The sequence below is a fragment of the Tigriopus californicus genome, chromosome 7, assembly GCF_007210705.1.
Source record: "Tigriopus californicus strain San Diego chromosome 7, Tcal_SD_v2.1, whole genome shotgun sequence".
NCBI classification, from domain to species: domain Eukaryota; kingdom Metazoa; phylum Arthropoda; class Copepoda; order Harpacticoida; family Harpacticidae; genus Tigriopus; species Tigriopus californicus.
This window is the reverse complement of record NC_081446.1, coordinates 8,370,741-8,381,832: the sequence shown is the minus strand read 5'-3', so window position 1 is coordinate 8,381,832 and position 11,092 is coordinate 8,370,741. Positions and strand designations below refer to the sequence as shown.

At 42.6% G+C, this 11,092-nt stretch overlaps 1 protein-coding gene across 1 annotated transcript in view; it reads right to left on the bottom strand.

Annotated features, from left to right (window-relative positions):
* LOC131884363 (microtubule-associated protein futsch-like) overlaps positions 1-11,092 on the bottom strand; it is a 47,980-nt gene that overhangs the window by 26,408 nt on the left and 10,480 nt on the right. The window contains exons 2-4 of the mRNA XM_059232111.1: positions 4,099-4,223; positions 3,362-3,673; positions 2,807-2,963 (exon numbers count right to left, since the gene is read on the bottom strand). Of these exons, the coding sequence (XP_059088094.1) occupies positions 2,807-2,963; positions 3,362-3,673; positions 4,099-4,223 (594 nt within the window). The remainder of the gene's footprint in view (positions 1-2,806; positions 2,964-3,361; positions 3,674-4,098; positions 4,224-11,092) is intronic.

Sequence of the window (11,092 nt, the reverse complement as noted above, 5' to 3'; positions counted from 1 at the left end):
AGTGCGTCCTAAACTTCCTTGTTGAAAGGACTTGAAGGGCTCGACACTTGATCAAGTCAAGCAATTTCCAAAGAGAGATTCAATCCTTTTCAATCCATACAATAACGACATTTATACATATCGAACGACATTATAGGTTGCTTGTTATAAGTAGAGAATTTCCGATCTGCTGTTGCCCCTTGCTCTTTTCAGATTCACTTCTCCCATCATTACCCGGTGGTTCTTCTGACGCTAATCCCACTCTCCCTCCCTTCATCTTCACCGGATCCCGGACTCTGTCCTTCTCAGTCCCTGTAGCTCAGCGCAGGTTTTTACCGGATAAGTTCCTTTTCCCGCACCCTCTGCCCTACTTAACAATTGTCGACACATACCTAACTAAATCTCCCTATTTTATGATGTTGTTCAGAAGAATTATACCGTCGTCCTCCTTCCACATCTCGCTATATGATTATTGAATACTGAGTATTTTAGTGAGAATATGTATAAATAGGGGTTTCTTAATAAAGTAGAAAGCATTCTTTGTTTCGTCTGATTTCTTCTGTCTTACCTAAAACACTAACATCCAGTGGTAATAATTAATCCAAGCAAGGTCCCTAAAGTGGTCTTGCTCAATTCTAAATGTACGTAGAGAAAGCGAAGCTTTGGGCTGTAATCATCACAGCTTTAAAGTGAATTAGCAAATTAGTTTGAGTTTACGTGTGTGTTAGAAACTAACATGATGAACTATAAGTAAGTGAGAAATGACGCTGTCAGTTTCGTCCTTATTTCTTTTTGTGAAATTTTGCTGATTGCTTTTGAGGCCATGTTCAATTCGAAATGTCATGAGAGTGTCTACCTTGGTTTGTTAAGTGACACCAGGATATTTTGGTCCAATTTCATGATGCTTGTTGATGGGGACTCCTGCTCAGCTTTGTATTCTAATTCAAGAACATGTATATTGAAGGTCGCGATTCTTTGCCGACAACGCGACAAGGGGGCATTCATTGGTCGTAAAAAGAGTACAACTTTTGTCCAGCGAAGGAAAGTTTGCCACCCAGGATTAAGATTTTTTTCTTTCGCACAATTCTTTGGAGAAGTTGGTTTCGGCTGTCTGTTGGCCAAATTGGGGGCTATTTGTTGTGCAGTTAACTAATACCAAGACTTATTAGGCAACAAAACTTGATGTTTTCAAGAAAAACCCTTATTTTGCCTGTTAAGGCATTTAAAAAAAATAAAAGAATAAATTCAGAGTCCAAACTTTTGAACCTCTCATCGAAGATCACTTACAATAGTGATTCCTGATTTTTCAAAAACAAATCCCACCAAACCGCCAGCTGGTGAGCACTTCATATGAATTCGTGCACAATATGCAGTTTTGAGGGTCTTTAAGCTAAACGTGTCCCCTGCAAGAGCCTAAAATGTGCTGGAAGACGTCTTGCGTTTCCTTCAAAGTAAAACAAAGGATATTGATGAAGCCTTAGGGAGATTCTACAACGGGAGAATTCAAGATGAAAACATTTTTTTGTGTCTCGGTACAAATTTTCAAGCTCGAGGAAGTTGAAAAAACTTGACAATATTTTTTACATTTTTTTTCTTTTGCTCATCTTGGATTTCTGCCGCTTTGGACCTCCCAAGGCTTTGTTGATATTCTTATATCTCTCTACGTTACTTTGAAGCAAAGAGTAAACACCTAGCAACACCTTTAGGGTACTTTTGGTGGACATGTTTAGCTTTTAAGGCCACAAATTCTGTTAGAAAGAAAGGACTTGAGTCCGGACTCGTCCAAGAAAATAGTCACATTTCCTTAGAATTTCGCCAGACGAGCCTTTTTGCTAGACCTGACTCGACTCCAGTAAAAGACGTGAGTCCTCTGCCAGACTTGTTTTTTTTTGCCGGACTCGGATTCGGACTCGGCGAGTCCGACAAAAAGTCAAAAAATCAATGGACTCGTACGAGGGCAAGTATTGCCGGCCTCGCAACTGCACTACTTATGATAGTAGTATAATATATTATTCATTTGATTCAAACAAACATCAGTTGATTAATGGTTTTTTTCTTCCCAAAACATATGATATTAAAATATCTTTTTTGACAACCCTCTCGGAAAAAAAAGCCAATGTTCACAATGAACAAATTCTATCGTCCGAGCAACTAGATTGTCACTAGTCTTCAATTAGGTTAATGAGACCCAGATGAGTCCCCTCAAGCTCCCTCTCCAGAGAATTCTCACCAAGGCAACAACAATGCATCCAACCTTTGTAAGGTAGTGTCTGATAACATGGCAAACATGTCGAATGTATCCAGTAGGCTTCATACATTCAGCCTTTGGTACATTGTTTTAGTCGTAAGACATAAGAGTATCTCACAGTACACAAGATTTTTTGAAACGTGTTTGTTCCAATAATAAGTTTGGAGGGCAAAAGCTCAAATCGTGTGAAAGTATGGCTGGTTAGAACACTTCTTTGCCCTAAAGCACCCCACAAACACTCAATCACTGAAGTGTCACTTGAACTTCTTGAACATACAATTACTTGGATTCTTCCCAGATCTCTCTTTTCTTCACTTTTCTTCGACGACTTGGCTTCGCCGAAGCAACTTCAACTTCACTTCGACTACTTAACTGAGCGACAGTCTGAGGGACCAAAGATCAACCAACCATTATGAGGAAAATAATGGAGGGTAGATAAGATGTTTTTTGTACTCAAGGCTTTCCAAAAATCTACGGCCTGTTTGGTTCAAGGCTCAAAGGAGCACTTTTGGAAGCATGGTCTCAATCGAAAAGCCATTTTGGAGGCCTAATGCGAGGATTTGCTTGAGATGGACTTACCGTTCCAGGTGGTCCCCACCCCTTGGCGGGGGGAAATGGGTCGTTTTGTTTCATCCAGATGATGAAGGTCATCTTCGCTTGTGGTGCGGGCAATGCAAGATCCCAAGATGGATCGCTTGCCCCCGCCCAAGGATCGCCCACAAGGGGACACGCCCGCCTGAAATATACTTATGATGAAGACACTTTGCTCACGGAGTGCTCAATCCACGTTCATTGAACAGAGCGGTGAGACTGGGAAAATTAAGTACCAAGGGCACACATCTACTCAAGGAAATAAACCGGATAGTTTGAACTGAGCATGGACAAAAGTTTTCCAACCAGTTACGCTTGAATGCGAGTCAAAAGTTTTAGTAATGGTGCTATGTGTGGGAATGTGGGAAATTGGGACTTCATTGTACTTATGCGCAGAGATTCCTGCTTTGAATCCAATCCCACCAGCCGCTTCATTTTTTCGTTGTGTGAAGGAGCCAGACTATTTGTGGCTGTGAGTTAGCTGAATATGAACCGCGGGTGTGAAGGTGCCTCATTAATCACTAGGAAAGTAGATTTACACACCTGTCCTTGATTGGAGAAGCATCCTAGAATACTTCGCCTCTGGCTTTTGTCTAGCACTTGGAGCTCTTTGTCATTAATGCAGTATTGCTCTCGGATGTCCTCGCGGCTATACAGAGGCGTCCCTTTTTTGTTGACACCTCCACGTCCGCCTTTTCTGCCCATGGTCGCATCCTCACCCTCCTCGCCGTCCTCGTTCGATGGGCCGCCTCCACCTCCACCACCGCCTCCACCGCCGCCGCCGCCGCCGCCTCCGCCCGCACCACTACGGCCACGTCCTTCTTCGTATTCGTCCTCGGAATCACTGAGATCAACCTATGTTAACGAGCATGTTCATGTGGTAAATGAAACTAAGTGTTAAGGGAGATTTGCTGGCTAACCTAAGTACGATGTGTACGCTTCCAATTTCAGAAAACCGACATTTGAGCGATATTTTTTTCTATTTTGCATCTTGAAATCTGAGTTTGAAAATGCTTTAAAGTTCACTCTGATGCTGTGAATTGGAACCATCCGTTTTTTGAAGTACAACTTTGTTGTTGAAATCTGGTTTCAAAGGAGGTGAGGCTAGCGCAGCCTTTGAGCACACTACCACATGATCATACTCAGTGTACTTTGTCACGGAATTCTTTTTGAGGGTCCTTGAAGAACATTTACCACCAACAAATGTGAACTACCTATTACTCAAATTTCTTACGATGTCATATTCAACTTTGTCAATGAAATTGAGCATGATGTCTTACTTGAATGGAGGCGTCTATCAGATCCAATGGATTTTGAATGCACTCTTCGCAAAGGTTTTCCTTGGATCCAGATCTCGAGTTGACTCGACTGGTGGCAGTGGTTGTAGTGCTTTTTCCCAAGGGACCTGCAACCGATCAAAAACATTCGTCTTATGCATTGTGAGGGAGATGATTGATTGAATGGAGTTTGTCATTACTTAACGAACGACGAAGCTCAATGATACGCAAAATGTGCTTGTTCACAGAGCATACGTAGAGTGTTTGAGGATTGGAATCGATTTCCATGAGCATTTGATTGGTCTTTAAACCATAGCCATTCAAGAAGCCTAGAAAACTTCACCCCATCCAGTCAAAGATGGTATATTAAGACTCTAAGGAGCTTTCCTGATCCTTGCTTGCTGAACCCACTTTCTAGTAAGGTATACCCAAGAGTCAAGAAAATGGTTAAACTCAAAGAGTTGCTCTCGATACTAAAGTTGAACATTTCGAAGGTAAGAAAGTTGTTATATTTGCCCTTCTTTCTCGTCCTTGTATCTAGAGGTGTAACCATGATCGAGTGGTTGAGTTCATAGCCCGTTTTCTACCGTGCGGCAGAAATTTGTCAAAAAGCCAGAGGAATGTGGCTGCTCAAGTCTTGAAAGTAATCGAATTTCCATCCTTTTGACTTCCTCCCCGGGTTTTTCGCAGTTTACGAGCTTACGTAGCTAGTAGACGGACAGGGAGAGAGAGAACCGATGGATCAGCATAGTCAAGTCTACCAACTACTACCACCACTACTATAGTGGTACTATACCTGTTTCTCGGCGAGCAATAACACTGGTGGTGGAAAACTCTCGTGCTAAACTTCCACCAATTCGGATTTAAGAGTTTTCACGTTTTGACAATTATTTAACCAACTAAGTCCTTTATGCCAAGTGAACTTTTGCTTGGGATATTTGTTGAGACTTTTTAGCAAAACTGGTGGTATTTGTATGCATAGGCAGCTAGATGGCCAGCTAAATGGCCAGCTAACGTGGACTGCGTGGTGGAGGGTTGGGGCCTGTCGACATTGAGAAACATAAAACTTTTAAGGCAGCCAGGTGTCCCAATGAAGAACTTTTATGAATGAATTTCGGACTACATGGTGGTGAAAAAGGAAGTTTATTTTCGTCTTTTCTAGTCGTCGTCTTGCAGGTGTACCTAGGGTGCATGAATTGATATAATGGTTTGAGGTATGAATTTGGAAATCATTATCACTAAAGTGTGCGGGAATCTATACAACGAAACGCACACGGGTAAAAGGCGGTTACGAACTGGTGGGGTGGGTGGGTGTGGCGGAGGTACGCGGTTCGCGCACATCCTCTATACCTTCTCTTTTGCTAATAGCGATCAGAGGCTAAAATGTTATGCAAGGATATTCCGTCGTACGATTCCTTGATAACGTTCATTTGAGTTCTGTTCTTTTGTAATGTCGAGATGTCCACTCCGAGATCGTACCCCAGTGACCCACAACACCAACCCTCGAAAGAACTTCATATTTTTAGTTGAATAATATCGATTGTGACTGGCGGTAAATGTGCGACTGTCATGTTGATTTAATAATGCTACAATTTCTACTATTCTAATCATCAGATATCCCTTTCTTATTGGTCTGAACGGCACTGATTCAAGTTTTCGAATTAGTCATTCAGAATGGATGATTTATAATATTAAATGTACTGGATAAGATAAGAATTTATATGTACTTAAGTCTATGAGTATTGATGTGGTATAGACGTAGACAGAGACGTGGCACGAGTTTTTTTTGGATAGGACGAGGGCGACATCATCACATATTAACGATGCAGTGGCAACTCACCCGTTTTTAACATTTATTGGGGTTCTTTCGGTCAAGGTAAACACATTTCCCCTCAGGTTGTTCCTAAATGAAGCCACGAGTGTAAGCATTCAACATTATGATTGACCCCGGAAAATGATAGCCTTGTAAAGCAATGCCAATGCGCAATAGCCATCTTCCCATCTTCTTGTTGGCACGTTTTATCCCATACAACAATTTGATGCGAGATTGGCCGCGTGAATGAACGGAGTCAAAGCGATTGCTCTCTCGTTCAGTCATTCTTTCTTTCCCTTCTTATTCTCTCGCTTTCTCTCCCCTTTTCTCTCTCTCTCTCTCTCTCTCTCTCTCTCTCTCTGTCCTTCTTCCCGTCTTCTTTCTGACACCCTTCTCAATGGGTTGGTTGTTCTCCTTTGGCCAATATTTCGTGCCCGACTCGAACTGACTTCCTCGGGAACAGCTTCGAAAGCTTCGAAATGAGTAACTCGCTTGAACGGATCAATTCTCTTATTAGGATAAGGCATTGTGAATACCAAACAACGCCCAGGTGTCGTTCAGTCATTCTTTCTTTCCCTTCTTATTCTCTCGCTTTCTCTCCCTCTCTCTCTCTCTCTCTCTCTCTCTCTCTCTCTCTCTGTCCTTCTTCCCGTCTTCTTTCTGACACCCTTCTCAATGGGTTGGTTGTTCTCCTTTGCCCAATATTTCGTGCCCGACTCGAACTGACTTCCTCGGGAACAGCTTCGAAAGCTTCGAAATGAGTAACTCGCTTGAACGGATCAATTCTCTTATTAGGATAAGGCATTGTGAATACCAAACAACGCCAAGTGTCGACCCTATTAGTTTGGGATGGTACGCAGATAGAAATTAGTTAGCTGGTAGTGCATTAGTATTCGCATTGGTATTAGGGAGCAGAGAAACACGCGATCGAACTCCGTTCCAAAAATGTGAGCGTATGGCGAACAACATTATTGGGTGCTCGATCGGCAGGCTAAAATGCCAGAAGGGAGTGGTGAGGATAATTGCATTCCTGGCGCCAATATCGCCCTAAAGCAACTGGCGGATCCACAGGATCAAAAAGAGGCTACTGCCATATACATACAGTACATACATGACCTATTGGATCAAATCGTTCGAATACCTGTTCCATATTCTTAAGCACTTGTCTTGTAAAATCGTGACGGAGACCGTGGTTTTAACCTGGCCTGACGACCCTTGCCTACCCGACAGTTTTCCGCTCAAGTTAATCGACAAGCTGTGTGCCAATTCTTCCTCTACTACGGTGTATGTCCTCCTCCTCCAAGTCCTCCGTCTCCGTCTCCTACTGTGTACGAATAACGTCAAACTCTCCTCAAAGTGTCACATGGCATCCATTTATGGACCAATCCACCCCGAGCAAAAACGGATAGAATGGACCCGAGTCACTTAAGAATGGACCTATCTAGCTTGCCGTTCAGAACATTGGAGATTAACCATGCCTCTCACATCTCACATCCCGCAACCAGCAGAGCGGTTCCAAAGTAATAAATGTCTTACGGACAAGGGAGCAAAATATGTGTCCCCATTGGCATGAGTCATCGATTGGTCCATTTCATCCTCAGTCACATGCAAAGGTGAATCATCTCTACACCCCACATGAAATGGCGATGTTTGATAACAAATGGATGTTACCAATTTCACATACAATGGGTCCAATCATTGGCAGCGTTTAGCACCATGCCATTCTTCTCAACAACACCTAGTTTCGGTGAGCTTGGATTATCATGACCTTGCTCTTGACTAAAGACTTCCCGCATGTTTTGAATCAGAATGCTTTGTGGCCTTGAAAAACATACCATATATGTCGTGGGAACAGGTCTCTGATTTTTATTTTAATTTTTTCATTTGAGGTGCTAGTGTCGGAGGGGTGCACCTCGCCCGACCAGCGAAGCTAGCCATCACATCGTCCGCATATAATTCCGATAGGCAGTGTTCTAGTCCGTATCAGATGGGTTCTCCATCTGTAGGTGGGGTTGGCGTTTAAAATTTTCATTGAGAAAGGTCGGGGAGGTGAATCGAACCGGGGACCTCTGTCATACTAGGACACTGCACTAACTACTATTCCACGTCTCGTCTCCTCCCTAAATTGAGACTCTTTTTCTTCTAGCATGGTTTAGACCCACCTAGTGACCGCTCCGATTTTCATTATTGAACAAATAGTTTTAGATTTGTGATTCTCCGAAAAGCTGGTGGCGTTCTCTTAATTGGGATATTGTACGCGCATAGTTGCCAGAAGCGAAGATCGATCCCAGTTTGGGACTGGGCTTCTCGCCCTGAAAGGGATCCTCCATCACAGTTCAGCAGTATTCTTGTCAGATCATTCATATCCTTTGACGCCAAGATGCTAGCCAGAGGAAGGAAAAGCTTCGCCTTAATCGTTTAAGAAGAGCTCCATGTTCCATTTTGTACAGAGTGCTGCTACGTACACAGTAAGAATGCACGGTAGGATCTAGGTTCATGTTAGCCGTCATTGATGGAATGCATTGGAAACGTCATTGAACTGATGTCAGTAGGCCTTCTTACGTCCATCCGTATACTACCTACATTTCCTACTCATTACATCTGCCCGTATGCTTTTGAGTACCAAATGAATAACTCGAATGGAGAGCATGAAAAACGATTAGGAATGCATTCACTAGAACAAGCTGACGTATTGAACTTATGATATGTCTTACAAGACAAAAAACTTCGTAACCAGCTCAATAGTCCGGCAACAATCTACAAGAAGTAGACCACATCTCATCTGATATGGAGATGTCAGATTCAAGTTGAAGTTGGTTTCGTCTTGAGGTTGATTTCCCAGTTCAATGGTCCTTACTCCAAACACCTTCAATCAATCTTTTTTCTCTGTGTCAACTTTTCCCTCTGCATTCCATCAACCATTTTTAAATATCTAGAAGCGTCCCCAAATCTTGGGTTGGTAGAATAAGTTGCTCGTGAATTTAAGTTGACGTTTTGGAATAGGATCAAGTCAAATGATGTCATCAGGAAAAATGATGCTGAGACCAGAATAAATTGCGCTTTCATCCACTTCGCTGCAGTATGTGCTTTGAGCACAGGGGCTTATCGGTATGAACCAAGGATGCCAAATTTTGAGGGGCGAATAACACAAATATCAGCAGAACAATGTTGTGTCAAAATGATATTGGTTTACAAGACAACAATTGCCACGGTTTGTCTGGAGGCAAATCTTAACTTTTCCATTCCGTGTTTTAATTTGAGGTTTGGGGATCATGCCTGGCTGTGCAGCAAAATCCTCAACAACTGGCCAAAGTCAATCCCCTGGCTTTCCGAGTTGCCTGTTGTTTCCAGCATGTGTGGGGAATGTAGAACAACGCGAGTCAGTTTCCTCAAACAATTTCAGGTGCTGACCGAGTCTCTCAAGGGAATATTTGAGCTTTATCATAGCTGCTGTTGTTCAATCAGCCTCTTTTGTTCCGCCCTCTCTTGTCTGTGATGTGATGCTTCCAAGCAGCGATATGATTTTCAACAATTGGAATACAAAAGGTGGGTAAAAAAGGGGGCTTCCGGGTTTCAATGACCGGGGCCTGTGTCTGAGTCTGTGCCTGAGCTTGTTTGGAGTTGAGTCCATTGTGCCATAAATTACAAGTATGGGGATATAGTAAAAAATAAGCTCGACAAGCAAAGGAGACAGTTATAAAACAGGTGGTTGGTTTTATTCTCCATTCTGAATTGTAAAAAGTATAAAAAGTAGTATGAGGCTTAATTGATATGCTCACATTTCGTGTGGGCGATTGAATTTCTAGTCCATTCTTTCATTCAGCTATTGTATCTTGTGACACTTGGGATCAGGATAGCATTCTTCTACTTTTTTTAATCTATCATTGACCGTTGTACTTAAGTCGTGGTTCGACGATTGGAAAACAATCTCAGCATTGGAGCCGACGTGTTAAGTTAACCTGACGAGTTTTAAACTTTCAAGACCCAACCCTACTTATTTCCACAATGTGAAAAAGTTCCAAGTCCAACAATTTGCGACTGAAAAGAAGGAGACGCAAAAACACCTTCCCTTGTAATGTTTGACGGGTTATGGAATGCAAAGAAGGGTCTTTCCCCACTTTCCCAGATGGCCAAGCCGGCCAAAATCGACTCCCCCTCTCTGAAAAAGACGACGTTTGAGCTCTTCAGCAAGGATTTTCTGTGATTGGATGGAGTACGGACTCGTTGCTTTGGCTCATTGCCAAGGCTCGTTGTGGCGGGGTGGTGGAGCTGGGATTGTTTGCCAAATTTCGTGATGACATCTGATAGTACACACAGTATGGAACCGGTGAAAACAGGGTTTTCCCTGCATCACGCTCAAAGGTGGATGCAACCCCTTTTTTAGTTAGTTTTTGTCCGACTCTTTTAATCAGACTTTACTATCAAGAGATACGGAACAGGGAGCATATGTCGAAAGAAAATTCATTGAGCCGTTGCCAAAAACAAACGTATCAGTTTGGAGTATCTCCCATATAAGGAGTTTACTATTCAAACATGTTTGTTGGTTCTAGGAAGGTAAACTTTTTTCGGAATGGACATTCAACGTGCAACGTATTCTTTCAGACAATCTGGACACTAGCCTTGAAGAGATATATATACATTCTTTGCCAGTGTCATTGTTTGTGTAGCCTTTGCAATCAGACAGAAGGCTTTCGGTACACAGGATAGAAGGAAGGTATGGGCGTAAATCATATTCATGGATTGTCTCGAATATGGCATAAACAGGCTTGTCCCTGCTCGTTGCGGATGTGATGGTCAAGTTTATCCTTTGTCTTGCCAAGACAAAACACGAGAACGAGTCGGAATGCCAACCAGATTCACGTTCTCTTGATAGGAAAGGAAAGACACCTTTGTTATTATTTTTACCGAAAACCTTGAACATGGTGAGTACTTTCATTCGAGCTCTCCAGTTCTCTTGTTCGAACAACATCGAAAGGTTTTGTTGAGGTTATTGTTATGCATGAAGAGAGGACAACAGAACAAGGTCCCTCTTGCAGGTTTTTAGGGTTTTTTTTTGGGGGGGGGGGGGCAAATGGACAAGGGACAAATTACATTTTCCTTTGCATTAGTGAAAATCCATTTGGATAGAAAAAAGTCCATCCCATCGACCGAGCCGATTCATTAATAGAATGAAACAAAATAGCC